Here is a 19,685-nt window from a genome sequence, read left to right on the forward strand (position 1 = left end):
GAATAACATAAATTGGCGAATGAATTTGGCGAAAATGGCAAGCTCGTGATATTAACGGATATTCGGATATTCGGCCATTCGTGATATTCGGGCACATGAATACGCAGAGGCGGATGTAGGGCCCTGTATCGGAGGGACCTTCCGCAAAAGTTGGCGATAGTGCCAAGACCGTGATATCCGCAGGATTACCTGCACTCTTGCGTTTACAGGAGTAACTGATGCGTTTTTGCTTGCTCTAAGGGCCCTACACTTATTGACAAGAGCCACTTTGTTGGCCTCCTGCGGCACCCATGATTGCTCAGATTCCGTCCCTATTGGTCTTGGAGCCTTCGCCTTAGAGCAGCAGTCGAATATGCGCAGATGAACTTTATGCGCGATAGCCGGACGTAATTTTACATGCCGCCGACGTCATATGCATCATTTCCATTGCCTATTTAGTGTGTGACACCTATTATACTAGTGCATCATGTTCTTAACATACTTTTAAAGCATTCATATGTTGAACTCCTCAAAAGCAAATGAACAATTCTGCACGAATCTTCAGCCATCAGCTGATTGCATCGCCCAGCCGGCTAGCCGTAAATACGTAAGCTAGGAATCAAGCGGATGATTGGTTTTGATGATTGTTATCAGCAAACTCAAGTTTATTTTGCATGCTGATCCGAAACACTTAGCCTCAAAACCACAGCATTTGAAATGCTCCGTAGAAAATGAGTGAGCTCTATGCGCATGAATGCGTAGCACGCCTCTGTTTTATGGGGCTGTACGCAGTAAGACGGGTTTCCGTATTTAGTAGATAAATAAAGAAGTAAACATATACATGCATATACACACACACACACACACACACATATATATATATATATATATATATATATATATATATATATATGCATGCATGCATTACAAGCCACTTGTCGTAAAATGTTATGACAGAAATGCAAGGATACTTTTGAGGGACGGGGCCCACAATATCTCGTGGACCCCCTTGCCGAAATACTGGATCCGCCCCTGAAAATGTGTGCAAATCTGGAAGACATCCATACTTTGAGGGTACAATGCATAATGTTTGCTACTCCCAAACCTAGTTTGAAAAACTATGCCCCTGCTTGAAATGCAATTATTCCATCAATGTTTTAAAAACTTTTAAACCATTATTCACAGTTCAACCTTAACGTGGCGCTAACGTGAATCTTGGTTGCTGGAAGTTTATTTGATACCCAATGATGTGGGCCACGCGAGTACAGTGCATGTAAGCATGAGAGCGGCGTGTGTAGGAAATACCCGCGATGAGCAGATAGGGGGTGGTACAGGTTTCATTGCCACCTTCCCCTCTACCGAGAGTTTTACTTCAAATAACAGGTGGTTTTATGGTATTGTGGCCCAACTGTCCTATGAGGTCAATGAAGGGTTGGCATTTGTTTGTCTCTGAGCACAATGTTGGCTATTTCCTGATGATAGCATCCCTACTGTAATACGAAAGCTCTCGAAGTCATTCGCTCTGCAATGCTCATTCATGTGCATATGTTCGTTGCACTTGTGAGTGTGACATTGCATGGATGCAAATATGGTGTGTTTCATTGCTGTTTTTGTTAAGACTGAATTGTTAAATCGTCCTAATGGAACCAATAGCATAATCACTGTATACATTTAAGTACAGGCTGTGAAGGCAGATAGTCTGCCGTAAACGTAGCCTGCATTGATAGAAGAAATCAACATAGTTTGTTTGATGATGGCATAATGACAATTTGTGTAAGTGCCAATTTGTGATAAGTGCCAATTTGTATGCATGATTAGGGGGAGATAGTAACCCATGGATCATGGTCAATAGATTAGGTCCAGAGAAGATGGTTTTGCGTTAATGTCATGTGTGTAGGAGCAGAGGGAGCAGGGGGGCCACGCCCCCCCCCCCCCCTACTTTTCATGGTGAGAGGCCAGCAGTGTTAATTGCCCCCCCTCTTTTCAGATTAAGGTTGTGTTTAGCTTACTTTTGCACTACATAAAGCATACATGGAGACTTACATATTTCAGCAGCCAGCTTCCTCGAAATGCACCATCTTTTTCGTTTGCCCATTGGCCATCGCTTAGTGTCAGCCGCAAGGCCTCCGCCGCGCGGTTCATGGAGACTTCAACGCTGGGCGTAAAGCTGTTGTTTCTAGGACTTACGAGCGCGCATATTCAAAACCATATCACATATTTTTATCAGTAATCCATCCTGCAAGTTGTTCAGTGCATTAACGAGGAGATTGATTCACATAGGCAAGACAGTAGTATTAGCCTTTTTCCTCGGAAAAACCCGGAGAATGGAGATAAACTTTAATTGATATTTCGGCGACATGCCCCGGCAAGGCCCGGGGGTGGAAGAAAACGCGTGTTGTTACTGGGCTATCTCATTAGTCTAGCGCAGGTGCGCCTGCTTTCTTAGCAGCAGCACTTATCCCGACGCTTGTTCAAGGGCAGTGTATGACTGAACGTTTCGGTTACGTGTGTGGTATTGAAATGTGCCGTGAATGGAGAGACTTTCGTTTACAGGCTGATTACTGATGGCGCTACTGGGCATGGACTTGATGACCATTTTGCCATCTGGCATCACATTACGCTGCTGGCGACAATTTTTTCCAAAATTTGTTCGGTGACAAAAGTACACTTTTACCACCCCTGCCATCATATTCGCCATTGGATTATTTGTAATCGCCTGCAAATCATGTACAACTTCCCCTAGCAATTTGGCCATGATCTGTGCGAGGACTTCCGATGCTCTGGCTGCCCCGCATCACCAGTGACGTCACCAAACTGTACTCGGCACCAGTGACGTCACCAAACTGTAGAGAGCGCATGAAAGCAAAACTTATTGCAAAGTTCACGAACGATATCTTGTCTTTTTACGAGAGAGACTGCGTTTGCACGCAGCTGAGGAAACCAGGTGATGTCACGAAATATTTACTATAATTTTGACAACGCTTTGGCAGCACAGCTCCGTGACGAACACAACTTTTGTGTTTTTGAAGACGCAATTGAAGAAGAAGTGCCTGTATGCCCCAAAGAATGATGTTAATACCGCGTGGTAAAATACTCATTTACGTAATCCTTTTCCATGTCTAGTTTTTAGCGCTTCTCAATCTCTATTTTTTCATCAACTTTTGAACAAAGTTTGCTTACAGCACATTTTCTAGCACTAAGCTACCACTGTACACCTGATAATGTCGCTTGCGTGGTTACCGCTTGTGATTTTCCTTGGAACCAAGGTGCGTCCGTGAGGCTGTAAGACACCGGTCGACGTGTCCTGGGCCGCAGGACAACAGCTTTCTTCTTTCTAAATTTTCCCAAATTCATCCTTGCGCAGCAGTGATTTCACGGCCACACTAAAAAGCCTAAATCATGTCTTGCGACCTAGTCTGAAGTGTACCTATGGCTGCAAAGAAAATATTTGTATTGTACTTCGACAAGACCCCGATTAGACCTGCCTCCACCTGCTTTCGCGTCTGCTCTAAATGCTCAAAAAAGTCACTTTAAACCGCGCCCGGCTGTGTCATGTGTGTCGTATTCACAGCTTTTGAAATTTATGTCAGCCAAGAGATCTCAGGCAAGACCAAAATGGCCACATGGTCAAAAAGCGATGAAATGCAGCCATGGGTATTGCAAGAAAGCAGCGATCACCCAACTGATCTTCGTGTGTTACGTGGGAAAGTTCTATGCGGGTTCCTTATGTAACGTGCACTCTCCTTATTCCTTATGTGTTAGGTACACGACTCAACGTGCTCCAGTTGGAAAATTTTGCAATATTTTCAAACTGGAGCTAACTGAATTGCGCGCGTAGCTGGATTTTAAGAAACGCAGGTCCAGGCTTGTGGGTTCATGTGGTCTCCTATTGCTAGAAATCAGACTGTTCCTCCGAGCGTCTTATCTTTTAATGCATTTCATTGCCAGGTGCAACTGTACCTGTCGTGGGCCAATCCTTGCTCCCTAGAACAGGTCACACCTAAACGCTCACAGCGCAAGCTCACAAAAACGCTTTTCAGAGCTGTCAAAGCGGTATGCTAATGCAAGCTCCGACCTTAAAATGCTCCTAACTTACGTATCACATAAAAACAAGTTTGCATCCGGCCTTCTAGTGCTCCATTAAATCTTAATAGCTAGTTCTTCGCCTTATTCACATGCTGATGAAACATTACGTTTTATGCGTTCCTAGGTACGCCATTGGGGCTTCTAGGTTACTCATTCGGGTCTGTTAAGACCAATGCTTTTTCTTATCATGGCGTGCTGGAAGTAAAAGAGGCAGACTTTTGTGTTACGCCTGGCAAGGTCAGCTACAGTCGTCAGAGGATATAAATCGATGAAAAGATGAGAGTTTATGGACATAAGGCTAGCGATATCAAAAGAAAGTTTCCCTTAGCCCTTAAGGACAAACTAGGTGCCCCATGTTGGTGGAAGTACATTTCCTAGTAATGGACATGCTGACAATATCCACAGAAGATGTAGCAAGAACTATAAGTATTCTTTGGAAATTGTCAGAGCGATGGAACGATTAGCTCGAAACGTGTGTTCGGCAATGGCGGACGGAATCCTAGTCACCAGAGACATCTAGTGGGAAGCATTCAATTGATTTCCTTAGTTGTGCAAGAGTGCTACCGCCTCGGCTTGGTTGCCTACCATCAAAAACGCGCATTCCATTGAACCCATCTGGCTACCTTGTAAGGGCTCTATAATACAAAATAACACACTTAAGAATGGTCTGGTCACATACGGTTTACATCTTATTATGTGGGTCTGGCATTGGCACGTTATGCTATAGTTTGACCTTCGACATTGAGGATGTGGGTCCATCAGCAAAGGCTTTTCTTATTACTACGTGATAGCATTGTTTTATTTTTTACATCTGCTATCAAAACTACCGTCGCCTTTGCACAAGCTCTGCAGCGAGATAAAACAATGGAGTACATAGGACGTGAACCTTGTATTCCCAGTTACTGGAAGCATGACGAATGGTGCAATCACGACGGGTAATGGCCGAAGCATATCACACATGGACACATGTCATCAACTGGAACAACGGACGCTGCAGCATGGAAGACAGGACAAGACATGTAACGAACGCAGCTGTCTGCCGTTCAATGTTTAGATGGAAAAACTGTTTATTCAGCCTTCTCCTCGACTTCAGCAGCCTTGGCCTCCACGTTGTAGATCAGAGGAGTGCCGAAGCTGTACGGGTGGAGACCATAGGTCAGGGGAAGGGGAGAGGCAGCGTAGGTGATGGGGGCCGTCTTGACCTCGACCTTCTTCACCTCCGGGACGGCGTAGCGAACGACGGGGGCGGTGTAGTGGACAGCGGGGGCGGCGTAAGAGACCACGCTGGGCACGTACGTCTCGTGCTCCTTCTCGGTGACCTCGAGAAGGGTGGTGTCGGCCGGGGTGTCGGCCTCCACCTTATCCAGAGTGGTTGTTTTGAAGGTGGCCTTGGCCAGGGCGGGCAGAAGCACGGCGCTACGACGGCGACGCTCGGCGGCGACGACGGCCGGCTCCTCCTCGGCAGCCTCCTCGACAGCGGCAGTCTCCTCCTTAGCCTCCACGTTGTAGATGAGAGGGGCACCGTAGCCGTACGGGTGCAGGCCATAGGTCAGGGGAAGAGGAGAGGCAGCGTACGTGATGGGAGAGGCCACGTGCTTAACCTCAACCTTCTTGACCACGGGGGTGGTGTATGTGATAGCAGGAGCAGCGTAGGCGAAGGCGTTAGCAGCGTAGGTGATGGGGACTGCCTTGACCTCAACCTTCTTCACCTCGGGGACAGCGTAGGAAACCACCGGGGCGGTGTAATGGACGGCGGGGGCGGCGTAAGGGACCACGCTGGGCACGTACGTCTCGTGCTCCTTCTCAGTCACCTTGAGCAGGCTGGTGTCGGCCGGGGTGTCGGCCTCCACCTTATCCAGGGTGGCCGTCTTGAAGGTGGCCTTGGCCAGGGCGGGCAGAAGCACGGCGCTGCGGCGGCGACGCTCGGCGGCGACGACGGCCGGCTCCTCCTCGGCAGCCTCCTCGACAGCGGCAGTCTCCTCCTTGGCCTCCACGTTGTAGATGAGAGGAGCACCGTAGCCGTACGGGTGCAGGCCATAGGCCAGGGGAAGAGGAGAGGCAGCGTATGTGATGGGAGAGGCCACATGCTTGACCTCAACCTTCTTCACCTCGGGGACAGCGTAGGAGACCACGGGGGTGGTGTAGTGGACGGCGGGGGCGGCGTAAGAGACCACGCTGGGCACGTACGTCTCGTGCTCCTTCTCGGTGACCTTCAGCAGGGTGGTGTCGGCCGGGGTGTCGGCCTCCACCTTATCCAGAGTTGCGGTCTTGAAGGTGGCCTTGGCCAGGGCGGGCAGAAGCACAGCGCTGCGACGGCGACGCTCGGCAGGGGCGACGGCCGCCTCCTCCTCGGCAGCCTCCGGGGCGTCGGTGTCGGGCGCAGCGGCGGCAGCGGCCGCCGCCTCGGCGTACTTCTTGCGGAACTCGGCCTTGGCGGCGGCCACCTCGGCCGTGTCCTGCACCGGCTCGGGAGCCACGCCGTCGAACACGGGCGCCTCCAGGTTGAACTCGGGCGCCTGCAGGTTTGCCTCCGGGGCCACAGGAAGGTTGGTCGCCTTCACCTGGAAGCCGTTGACATCGTCGGCCGTGTAGGAGACGGTCTGCACCTTGCCGTTGGCGTCTATGTAGCTGTAGCTGCCAACGGTGGCGCCATCGAACCTCCTGAACTCGTTCTTGGCAGACGGGCCTCCGGCGTAGCCATAGTTGAACTGGCCCAGCTCATCCTGAGCGTGGTACTGCGAGCTGACGGTAGCGGCTGGCGCCGCGCTGTACACCGTCGGGGCGTAATGGTTGTACGCGCCGCCGGCGTAGTAGCTCACCGGGCTGTACCCGTAGTATGGGTACCCAACCGGCGAGTACTGGGCAGCGCCCAGCGCCAGCACAGCGGACAGTGCGACCTGCGGGAACACAGACAGTTGGGCTCAATAGTGCGAATTTGCTTATGATTGAGCAATACTTGATCGTGTTGCATTGAAGCGAACAGATCCTTCTCCAAACGACCGCGAACTGACTGGAGCCAGCATACAGGGCAAGGGGCATTGGTGAAGCTATGCTTTGGATTTATGGACGGGGAGTTTTGGACCTATGTCTTGAAAGCAAAGCGATGATGTTCACTTAGGTGAAATTTTGGGATACCGTACTTCAGGATTGCGGCATCTGCTCTTCAGTTTTATCATATGCATGCTGACGTCATGTATCCGCAAATTGATTTCTATTTTTGATTTGAGTTCATATACCTGCAATTTTTGCAATCCTTTGCAATTTGAGTATTAGCTTCAAGCTAGGAGTTGCCAATTGTTCTAGGTTTTTTTAATCGCTTGAATGTCCTGTGTGGTATCATGAAATTATAGAAAATGGCCTTTTCAGTTCTTTTTTATGCCTGCGTTTTTCTCGTTGTGAGAGTGTAAGTCGTTTTACGAGTGCCATCCAACTCATTTTGATTATCATGTTTGTCATTGAGTACAACGTTGCTGTTTGGTGCCTATAGGGGTGCATATATCAGAAAAATTTCAGTGATTCCTTGCGGATTATATAACATACTTCCTGTCGGAAATGTGGCACATGGCTAAAGAAATCAGCTGTCGCTCATGTAATAAGCGAGACATGAAACTCCTGGCACTACTCCATGAAATGTGTACATATACCAATATTTTGCGACAAATGTATCGTTTTAGAGCGGAATACGGCTGGTTGGAAATACCAAATAATTCGCTATACGTCTGGTAAGTAACACGTTATAGCAGGTCACAGCGACGCGATAGAACACCTAGTCTTGCACATATGCATCAAAACTACAAATGCTAAGGTTCCACCGCTGCCGAACACACACACCCTAGCGGCTTCACTTACCAGAACCTTCATGTTTCCCCGCTGCAGGAGGACTGACTGTGCTGGCTGGAGGAGCTGGACGCGTTATATAGGCGGTCCAGGTAGAGCCGTGCCCGGCGGCGGTCCGGCTGCGCCTCGCTTCTCTCGGCTGCGGCCACGGGCGTGTCCTTCAACCCCGCCCATCAGTTCAGAGCGGTGCGGGCCGCTGTGACGTCAGCCCATGTCAGGGAGACAGGGGCTTCCTCTCGACAGAGAGAGCCATGGCCGAGCGGCCCAGTGGAATGCATAGTTGGCTGTGTCGTAGACTTAAGCAAATTGAAGGAAAGCGCACTTTTTGAGGAATTCGGGTGGAATGAATGCCTGGCTGTGTCACATATTCCGGCAAATTGAGCCAAAGCGAATTGTTTCGTATAACCCGTGTTAAACACGTGCTTCGCTGCACCGCACCACATGCTCTAGCATGTTGAAAGCAACACTGGTGGTTTTGCGGAATCCTTGTGGAGCTCATGCTGGCTGCGTCATAGATCCCAGCAATTCGAAGACAAAACTAAAGGTTTCGCTGAATCAGCGCCTTGCTCAAGCTGGCTGTGCTACATATCTTGAGAAGCTGGAGAAAAAAGCGCCCTTTTCTGTAATTAATATCCCTGAGCAGGCAAACCAACAAATATTCACCGTCACATGTCATAGCACTAAGACTTCAAAATGTTCAATGCCTGTTGGCCGTGCCTTTGATGAACTTCGGTTGTTTTGAGGACCCCTTAAATACGTTTTATTTTTCTCAACACTTTTTTCAACCTATTTTTAGCTAAATGCAACCATGCGACACAGTCCCACCGGAAAAGTTACATGTCAAAACAATGGTTACCCTTATATATGCCCACCGCAAACGTGCGCTTCCAAGGTGTTCATAATACCGACCAAAAATGATACACTTCGCTTCGCGCTCATTTAATGTCCCCCGGCGGAGGTCGCAAGAGATGGATCATGCTATGTTCATCATGCCGATCATCATCATGCCGATTTTGATCATTCTATGATCATGCCGACTGACGATTGTGTGGCAAACGTAAATTCCAGCCAGACACCCTAATGTCTAGAAGCCAGATCAAAATGGCATGAACTTTAGACTAGCACCACCATTCCACGCTACCTTAACACGCGCCCGGGTGGCCGGCTAGATACTCTTTGCTCGGGTGGGGTCAATTTGACCCCCACCCCCTGATATCTCGGGAACTGAAAGAGCTAGAAGCACCAAATTTACAGGGTATCTTGACCTGTACGTGACCTCACTCAGGGTCAAAATTTGAGCTTCTTAGATCATGATCTTCAGGTGAAATAAGGTCAACCAAGGTCAAATTGCAGGTTATTTTCTAGAGTGCCCCCTAGAACCTAGGCAACTGTTTCGAAGCAAAAGGTCACAAGCCCCTTTGAGGTTAGTGACCTTGTTTGACCTTTTTAAGGTCATGTTGACTAAAATCATACAAGACTGCTCTGAGTTTTGCGTTTGAATAGGCGACAAGGATTACGCAAGTCAGTATGTTCCTAAAACAAAACGTCGATCCGGGTCATTTTGGGTCAATGACCTGTTCTGACCCCTAAGAAGTCAATGGAAGATGTGTAATGCGGTTCCTGCTGTCAATACATCATAAATGAGCACCACAAACTATCCCATACAGCAAGCCCTAGAGTAAAATATCAGTTTAGTTTTGACCTTGGTCTGACCCTCATACCTGTCTTTAGGTCAATTTAATTTGCTTATTCAGTGTTTGTGGTGCTCAAGAAAGCATGTCAGAGATGTATGGATTCGTTAAATACTCCGTTATTGCATCAGATTGGACGATTCCCTAGAAATTGTCTTCGCTGAAACCATGGCCTGACTTTGACCTGCCATAGGTCGGCGACCTCACAAGGTACATAAAAGTATTTACATCAAACGATTCATTATTCAATTTTCTATAGCTGTGCAAAATTTGGTGTGGCTACGCCGTGCCGTTCAGAAACCATTCTTGAAAAACCTTCGGGGGGTCAATTTGACCCCCGCCCTAGAACCTAGGCAACCTCAATAGTACAGTGGTATTTACCTGTTTGAACAGCTTGCCATCTTTTAATGGAGGATTCACATGTGGGCGATTTGCTTGTTTCGCCTTCCCACGCCTTTATCGCGAACCGGATGCATTATTAAGCGGGAAGAACGCAGGATTTTGGAATTGGCTGTGTGGCGGGGGTAGGCACAACTCAACAATTAAGACCAAGTTAAGTCCGCCGCAGGCGAGAACGGTTGCTCGTGTATCGTGAAACAGCATGACATGATCTCGATCTCTTCATTTGTATGTGTCTACGTGGCATTTTCAACCGCCAAGAGCTGGACGCGACCACCTAGGTTCACCTAAGTACATGCCATCAATTTGGTAGGGAAGTAAGGTGGCATGCTTCCGGTAACTACTGCGTGCGTAAGCTCCTGTTTTTTTTTCTTAAAATAGAGGATGTGCTGCACACACGGCGGACCGCGCTTGGCGTTCCGGCTATGCGATCGCCCGGAAAAGATGTCATATTTTGGCACGACAACGCTCACACGACTGGGGACAACATGATGCACTCACCGTTTTCTGCATTTCTGGAAAAATGGTTGTTTTCTTAGTAGTCGGGGGAGGGGGGTCCGAAGATGATCCAGTATGACGGCGACCACGGGTGCATGGACACAGGTCGGCGGTATGTCGCTCACCAAATTGCATCACAAAAAGGTTGCGCAGGAATAAAGCAAGCATATTTTGTGCGTTGTTTTCCGGAACGGCAGACATCTTGACCGGCCTTTTTTCACGATGGCAATCGTGAATACAAATGTATTGGTTGGGTTGAAACAGGGATAGAGCCGTTTCCGTTTCCCGTGTTAAATACCTGATAGAGACATGTGGTGCCTTTGGCGTTTGACCTATTCGTAACATTGCTAGCTTCGGAGAAGACACGCTGAAAACGCTGATGCATGTTCGGTTGGTTACGTTCCCTTTATCTTGGACTAAGTATGGGATATTTATGCGCAAAATTTTAGAGTTGATGGAGATATTCAGGATTCAATCTCTCGCCGACTCACAGAGTGTGCCCAAAGGTCAAGTAACGAAGAGTTGTTTTTCCTACATGATGACCGATACACAATGATCTTTACTTTCCAAGCTGCAAGGATTTCTTAGATATCGCTTATCCCTGGTGTGCACTGCTTAAATGTATGCAAAGCGTTGATACTAAGACTATGCTACGGCTGGAAAGGGGCATTAAAATCCCCATCGCATTTCTTATGCTTTCTCCAAAATGGTTTGGAAAATGCCGGTGAAATATTCTCACTTTTTAGTTAATTCCTTTTACGTATCGCACCAAAACTTCGGGCACATGAATATGCAGAGGCGGACGTAGGGCCGCGTATTGGAGGAACCCTCCGCAAAAGCTGGCGATAATGCCGAGACCGTGATATCCGCGGAATTACCTGCATTCTTGCGTTTGCAGGAGCATCTGATGCATCCATGTGCATAGAGGAATGGCAACATGAATATGGTGCTGGCAAATTAGCAAACGTATCGTAGCGGAGACTGTAACAGAAATATAATAAGGTACAAATAACGCGAAATGCGTTATTAGTCACCAATGTAGGTGTGTTAGTGATGCCTCTTATTAAATGCATGCAAAGTGTTGCACTTAAGTCAACATTTACACAAGCAGTACCTAGATCGGGTGACAGCAGTGCGTTCCGAAAAAGAATCAGAAAAACGCAGCCTTAAATTTACGTCAGCATTACGGTGCAGTGCACGCAAAGCGTAGGAAAGATTTGCGCGTGCCATGCTAAAGGAAGGGAAAAGCATGTTTGCACAAGGGCACCTCCAGAGACGAGAGCAAGGAAGACAGGATAATTTGGCACACGAAGGTACAACCCCTACGCTGCCCTCCATCTTCCTCACATGCGCAGCACGCACTATTAAACTAACTGTGCTGCAGGCGAGTCTAGGACCGATCAAATGGGGCGGGATTGCAGTACACGGAGACCGTGGCGATCAACAGCAGGCCCTTAACTGACGGCCCCAGCCATGGCCCACGCTCCAATCGCCCGTCCTCACTCCCTCTCTTCGCAGAAATGGATACCACATGGCACGCGTCCGCACATGCTGCCAGGGCACTTGACCTCATCTTCAGCGCACAGAAGCATTGCGGCCGGCAAAGCGAGAGTATAGTTGGCCGATCTTTCTCGCTCAAAAAATGTCTTACTTGCTATTGTCGGTCACTGTTCGTATTAATTAGCCCCCTCCCCTCTCCCCCCTCCCCCCCCCCATTGGCACCACCCCAACAGACACCCGGACTTCGCCTACGCCGACCCTTGGCTCATATTTTCAAAATGCCATTCTCTATCTGCTCCGCATAGTTCGACAAAAAACTTCAGCTCATGATTGCGCCATTTTTAAACTCCTGAACCGCTCATGAAGTTTCAAGTTTGGGACGTCATGATTCATCAATCTCAAAATAATTATCTGATGATCTGTGTTGCGAACTTCAAAGTCGGTTGATAAACGTGGCATATGTGTTTTACGTGGCATGTGTCGGAACATCCCGCTGAGAAATGGAGTTTCAGCCACCTGTCACCCTATTAGAAGGTTTTGAGGGAGTGTAGATCTCATCGAGAGAAAGTGAAAGACGCCAGTTGCTTTGCAATCAACCCAGTAGTTCACAAGATCTCAACAGGCGAAATCCGCCATCCACCCCAACCGCTTTGGCTGGAAGTGTTAACGGGGAACCCTTCCAAAACAGGGTTAACATTTCTGCGTGCCATATTAAGGGGAAATAATGCATGGACATGTTTGCAGTTGTTTTAGAGGACCTGCGTGCATCTAGCAGTTGTGTAGCCTCATGTTGCGATTGCAGACAGGTTTGGTACCATAGTCACAGATGCAGGTACTCCTGTACAGCCCAGTGATGTCATCGGTTTAAAAGACCAGCCCTCAAGTCACGTTACAAATGCCTTATCGCTTCACGTGTTTCATATTCTATAGAAAAGCTGCGGAATGGTTTGGGCTATCGTTACTTTCAGAAGCTTTTCCAAACCGATTTCGAAGATACTCTGAAATTTTGGAGTTTATTCTTCTCATATCAGTTACGTAGACAGGAATAAACTATGTCATGTTGAGCCATATTTATGCATAAGGTCGCCATATGTCACCGGCTCAAGTTTACTTGACCTCATTGTTATCAACGTTTAGGTAAGTGCCCTCTAGCAAATGATAGCCAGCTTCATAAGCATTGGTCCGTTGGAACCATTCGATTCGGATGGCCGGCTTCACTATCACTAGCTTTGAACGTTCGCGGGTGGAAAGCAATGGATCACTTTACAGGAACCATGCTTTTCAGCCTGAGAAATCTGCGATAATTGACACCCTGGATAACATGCAACTAGTTAAGCGACGTACGTTATCAAGGACTGAGATCTTTAAAGTTCCCTGTCTAAGTCTGACGAACATTGTTTGTCTTATCCGGATACACTGAGCACAGCGCTTACATCTCCGCAGGCTTTCCGCATCGGGTCACGAAGAATTTGCACCAGCATGGGTGCTGCATTGAGTTGAAGCCGACAGCCATGAAATACATCGTTCGTGCGCGTCTCAGCAATGTTTTTCCCCAAATGGTGTTGATTTATACAGCTAACCCAAATCAAACCACCAGCGGCTGGTGACAACGTGGAATGATACTCAATCGTCAAGCTGGTTTGATGCCTCATACAACATAATTTATATCACGATCGAGCTGGGCTTAGCACTCTAAATGCGTGTAACCGCGTGCGAACTATTGTCCCGCCATGTTAATTGTCAATTGATTAACGTAGCACGTTTAAGATGCCAGCCTTTAACGTAGCCAATGGCTTACCGCTTTTCAGGTTTTGTTCCGGCCTCAGACGATTCCGACCTATGATAAGATCAAATGGTGGACTTCGTTTTTTGTTTTTGTTTTGTTTTTGTTACCCATGTTCGTGCGGAAGACTTCGACACACGTGATGCGCTATCAGGTTTAAATCAGGGTGACTTGATATATGAAATATTGAACAATTTTGCCTGCTCGTTCGAGCTCCCAGTGTTGTGCTCTGCCCAAATGGCCCTTGTGATGGTCTCATGTCATTAAGGTACCAACACGTTAATTGATGGGACAGCATGGGTGAAACCCCACTTTATCTTGCGTTAAGCCATGGGCATGTGGCACGACGAAACTTGCAACAGCGAGGCGGGTCGCGTGTCCGTAGTCATTTGGATAGAACTGTAACACAACTTTTACCATGACTTATCCACCTCAGTTTGTCCTGGTGAAGTGCTTCTCCGACGTCAACGACACTGACGCAAACCCTCAGCACCCCAGAGTGTTAAAATCAGCGTTCTGTCGTGATCATGTCGTTACTTCGTTCACTCATCTACTCCGTCTTTAGCTTTTCCTGCCTGCACTGTCGTAATGCTGGCACTAGGCGTCCTTCATCATTGCCACCATGCCTGCTGCAACAATTCTCCCTGCACATGTTTCCCAGATCAGTTGCAGCACGGGCACCGGCAGTTGTTGCAGTGATGCAACCGCATCTCTCCTTCAACGGGAATGTTTCACATTTGAAGCTATTGAAGTAAGCGTCAGATATAATGAAACAAGCTCACTTGTGACTATTGGTATACTTTTCAAGTGGAAAAGACTGCTCTAGACAACACAATTCTGTGCTTAGTAAATATGCTCCTCAATGCGCCTTGGTTTGATTCCGTCATAATGCCTACCACAACATTGATCGAGAGCCAATTAACGGCCGGCGTATATGGAGATCGTGTCCACAAACGCCAGATATGAACGTCTCGCTAACTATATTTTTATTGGTCTTGATCGCCACATGGCTTATGGAGTGGCAGAATTTGAATGACGTTACTCTGACGTCATGAATGCCAAGGTGACTTTGAGATACTCTCTCCGCTGTACACTTCCCCATTTTCGCGGGCGTGCGGCTCAGAAACTAGGGGAGTTTAGATCTCCAGAATGGCAAAACTGTGAACATTACCGAAACGTCTTCGAGATGACTACCTCAGTTCAAAACCCCTATAAGTGTGAAACACTTCCCTGAACAGAGTCTCTCCACAAGCTCCATGCACCGCCCTCCACCGTTAGCCGCCGGCCCAGCGGCCGTCGCGTGTCCTATGACGTCGGCGTCTATCTGGCAAGGCCAGCGACTGGCGTCTCCGGGACGGGGCGCCATCAGGGCCGTTAATCGGAGCCTCTTCGGCCTCCTTCCGACCGCGCCCCGCACCGCGCCCGGCTGGACTCTGCAGCGGACTCGACTGGACTCTGCAGCGGCCGCCGGCCTCATGCGGACAGACCAAGGACGCCGCCGGTCGACCTCTGCCTCCGCCAAGCGAGGCGAGACGAAGCGCACGATCGCCCGCACGTGCTCATGCCACGCACGTCGGCAGTCGGCTTGTCAGCTTGAGCTTGAGCTTGTGAGCTTCAGCACGCACGCCCGAAAATCGAGCGCGGCTGCTGGGATGCGAACCCACGCAGTCCGCCACCAGCCAGCGGTCGGATGTCCACTGCCGCTGGGACAGCAGCTGTACATATGTGTGCATCTAATGGTCGTACCCCATGAGCTGGGGGTGTAATCCTACCATTACCGGTAACGTCGAACACAAAGAACAGAAGCAACAGTATTTCAGTTTATGATTTCATGGGGTTGAAAATCCTCCCTACGGAAACAGATTGTTTTGCTCGGCGTGGAAAAATAGCGCAAGAAAACTTGTTTTAATGCGTCCAGGCCATTTGAAGACCCCAAGTTCATAGCCCGGCACAGAACTTGACAATGTTCCCAAGGCAATGTCAATATTATTTTGTGGCATATGTATATATATATATATATACATATATATATATATATATATATGCACACACACACACACACATATATATATATACACACACATATATATATATATATATATATATATATATAATCATCAGGACCCGAGTACAGTGGTATGAAGTTACAATGAAATGTAGGTACATTTGACCGATATCTCTAGACATGACAGCGGTCACAGTTAACGCAATTCAACGACCCCCCTGCGTATAAACAGAGTAGCTTAAAAATACAGAAATAACGCGACGAAATATATTTTTCACTCCGCATGAAAAAGCTACGTTATAATTTGCAAAGGATAGGCATACCCCATGATATTCAATTGCTTTTTTGGGTGAGTATGAAGTGATTCTAAAATCCTGAGGTCGAGAATATGCTGCAACACCCTAATGCGGAAAAGTTTGTAATGTTAAAGTGATTAGCTGTGACCTTTGCCATGCCTAGCGATGCTGGTTATATGAACTCGCATACCATTGCAACTTTGTACCATTTTATTCTTGTCCTGACGATGATGGTGCCCAGTGTATCAAAACGTTGACGTATCGCATGAATGATAGCGACTGCTGTCCTTTGCCATCAATTTTCTGCTGCATTTTGATATTCGAGTTTGTTCGTTACACAAATATATAGATATGTATGCATACATACACACACACACACACACACACACACACACACACACACACACACACACACACACACACACACACACACACACACACATATATATATATATATATATATATATATATATATATATATATATATATATATATGTGTGTGTTTGTGCGCGCGTGTGTGTGTGTGTGTGTGTGTGTGTGTGTGTGTGTGTGTGTGTGTGTGTGTGTGTGTGTGTGTGTGTGTGTGTGTGTGTGTGTGTGTGTGTGTGTGTGTGTGTGTGTGTGTGTGTGTGTGTGTGTGTGTGTGTGCATTGGAATATTTTTGGAGATTCATTTCTTTTATGCATGTTTGATTAAAAATGACTGCTGACTCAGCATTCACTGGGTTAAGCCCAAGTCATAAGCCCGGAAAGCAGGGCGATGCATCAAAAAGCTCGTCAGTGCTGAGCCAGCAGTCATTTTAATCGAACATGTATACATATATGTATGTGTGTGTGCGTGTGTGTGTGTGTGTGTGTGTGGCAATGGCTGCCCTAAAAACTCACAATAAATGGACATGTCAGCATTACCGAGTTAGTCCCACTGTCCTGTAAGCTTTTCGCCTCATCCGACCTTGCCTGGCACAGCTTGCAGGCGGTTCCAGCAGCGCACCATGCGTCAGAACGCGTCAGATAATGCGCGCTGCTGCCGTGACCATGCAGACCCAGAGCCGGCCGGCGCGCGGGCCGTCTGGCCCCGCCGGCTGCTCTGGGCGGGCCGGGCGCGGCCGCCCGTCACTGGCAGACGGCCGCCATACCGATCCCCGCTCATCCCCGAGCAGTGACGGCCGGCAAGGACGCGGCCCTCGATCCAGATCACGGGCGTCGGCCGGCAGCGGCGGCGGCGACCGCCCGCTCGCCGGCCCTGCTGGCGCCCCGCCGAGGCTGGGGAGCGGGGAGACGCGACCAGGGGAGAAGGTGGTGAAGGGGAGTTTTTGTGGGTGTTGTGGCGAGGGGAGGTGTGGAGGTGCAGATTTCGTGCCGCTTTGTCTTAAGGCTGGTATTTGGCGTGAGTGGTATGCCGGTGGATCCTAAGCGGCCGCTATTTGGTCCAGCAACGAAAGAATGGAAACCAGAGCAGTGTTTCACTAACTTGTGTAGGCCATTTTCATCCTAGGACAGATTGAGCAATGATTCCCCGTACTGAGCAACAAAACTCCATTAACATAAGCCATGCGTATTCCTGACCCTTGTTATAGACTGGATCATACAAGCGAGCGTTGGGTCTAGAAATTTTGTTGGTATAGAGAGTAGTCGTATTCTGTAGTAGGGTTTTGGCACAGCGATGGTATTCGGACGGGAAAAATCACAGAATTGAACTCTTGTTATATTTTTCGCACGCGAACACTTCGTGGCAGAGGGAACACTATCACTGTTTTTTTGGCTACCTATTTCATATTTCCGGCTCAGTGCATGCAGTAAAAACAAATAATAAAAGGAAAAAATATAACAAAAAATTAACTGACGTTAATAAATAATATTCATATACTAAAGAAAGTAAAATCCTGCTGTCACAATGCCCGAACGGTTAGTCGTCTCGCTTCGACCACGATTTGGCTAAATTGCAACGCCCCTGTAATCCCCGTATTCCACGTGGGTAATCCTCATCCCTTGATTGGGAAAGCCTGCTCTGGAGGATCATGGGACACTTGCAAGCGGCGAGGACATGGAGGCTGTGAGTATGGTAGATCCAGGGAGGTGTAGGTGCCACGAGACGCTCGTGCAGTGGCTGCAGTTCGCGTAGGTTTTGGGGGGACCGGGAAGTTCGTTGCTGAGGACGCACTGCGCATGACATTTGAGATTGAAAGAGTTGTGTCGTGATTCAAATCAAGTAACCATCGTCATCAAAGCCCGTCTGGGAATGTCTGACAAAAGCCGGAGTCAAGTCGTGACCACGCCCGTGTTTTACTGGCGCTAAAAAGGCTTTAATGGCGGTGGATTCTCCACCCTTCTCAGACACCACCAAATCGGATGCCTCCAGCTATGCGCTTCAAAGTTGGTCGGAAGCAGCCGCCGCCCCCGCTGTTAAGCTCGGCTCCCACGCCCTTTAACGGTGCAAAAACGCGCGACGCCCGGCCATCACGCCGTGCGCCGAACGCGGCGGGGAGGAGAGCAGGCACGACCTTGTCTGCCCGCGAGCTAATGATCCGAACCGTTCATTAGCGGCGGCGTGCGGCCGCGGTTCGGGAGGCCAGGCCCTGCGGCGGTGTCCATGTCAACAAAGAATGCACCGTTGTTTGGGCGGGTGGGCGTGGTCGGGATGGGCTATCGATGGAGCCGGAGTGCCCCTCGTCCTTCCCGCCAGCGACGCGACGCCGTTCCCATGGTGAATCCCTATGTGGCGACCGCGCCCGTCCACCGGCTATCCTCGCTCGCTGGCTGTGGCCGTGGGCGATGCGCTTGGGCTCCGGAAGAAAATGGTGATTGTAAACTACGTATATACAGCTGAGGATCTGCTACGACGTCACATACAGGTCATACTATGGGTGGATTTGGATTTAGTTTCGAAATATGTTCTTTCGAATTAAGGTTGAGTAAAATTAGATTATAGTTAGCTGAGGTTTTCGAAATCGTTCAAAAACAAAAACACCAGGTAGATTTCTTAACGCAATGCCTTAATTTTCCGTCCGACTGTTCTAAATTCCATATTGACGCGGTGGTGACCGCAGTCCTGAAAAGCAACCAACGGGCAGAGTAATTCAGCTGATGTACACTCTCGGTAATTGCTTTGCACGAGGTGGCCTCCAGCTGATGCGGAGGTACCGTTTAGTGGATCAAGATCCCATTAAATTCTTTCTGCCCGCCTCCCCCCCCCTCTCCTTCTTCCCCCTTCCTCTACGCGAATAATATCACCTCTCTGCTAAGGGACACCGCCACTGTCAGTGGGGCCGCCCCTAACTGAGCACTACAAAGGTTGCTTTACTTTCGCTCACACAGCAAGCCAGCAACACGTGACGGGACAGGTGTAAGGCCAGTCTCCACAGCAGTTGCGATCTGTGATTGCTTTTAAATATTGAACCAGCTCTACATACACAATGCAGTAAAACACACTATGAGTCACTCAGTCTGATCCAGCACCGACATGTGCGTATGATTACATCAAGTTCATTTGAAAGAAATTAGAGCTCAGAGAACATTTCAGTGGACTTTCAGAATTTGGCGGCGGCTATTCACATTCGGAGCCCGATTTTCAGGGTTCGGATCCTCGTTTTCAGGATGTGAGGATTTGTAACA

General features: G+C 48.5%; 1 protein-coding gene across 1 annotated transcript; it reads right to left on the reverse strand.

Moving 5' to 3' along the window:
• Positions 1 to 5,132: 5,132 nt before the first annotated feature.
• On the reverse strand, positions 5,133 to 7,951 carry LOC119095272 (uncharacterized). Its single transcript, XM_037218131.1, has 5 exons — positions 7,915 to 7,951; positions 6,444 to 6,962; positions 6,000 to 6,344; positions 5,508 to 5,945; positions 5,133 to 5,384 (listed from the first exon to the last, which is right to left on the reverse strand). The coding sequence occupies exons 1-5, from the start codon at positions 7,924 to 7,926 to the stop codon at positions 5,133 to 5,135; spliced, it is 1,566 nt and encodes a 521-aa protein (XP_037074026.1). The 5' UTR covers positions 7,927 to 7,951.
• Positions 7,952 to 19,685: the final 11,734 nt, after the last annotated feature.

This window comes from Pollicipes pollicipes, unplaced genomic scaffold (assembly GCF_011947565.3).
Source record: "Pollicipes pollicipes isolate AB1234 unplaced genomic scaffold, Ppol_2.1 Scaffold_4219;HRSCAF=4965_pilon_pilon_pilon, whole genome shotgun sequence".
NCBI classification, from domain to species: domain Eukaryota; kingdom Metazoa; phylum Arthropoda; class Thecostraca; order Pollicipedomorpha; family Pollicipedidae; genus Pollicipes; species Pollicipes pollicipes.

Bases quoted from the DNA above. Each gene is read 5' to 3' on its own strand.
- LOC119095272 (XM_037218131.1), bottom strand. The intron at 6,345-6,443 runs CCCGACACCGAC...GCCCTGGCCAAG, and splicing joins CGGCCGCTGCCGCCGCTGCG to GCCACCTTCAAGACCGCAAC. The intron at 5,385-5,507 runs GTCGCCGCCGAG...ACCCTTCTCGAG, and splicing joins CCGAGGAGGAGCCGGCCGTC to GTCACCGAGAAGGAGCACGA.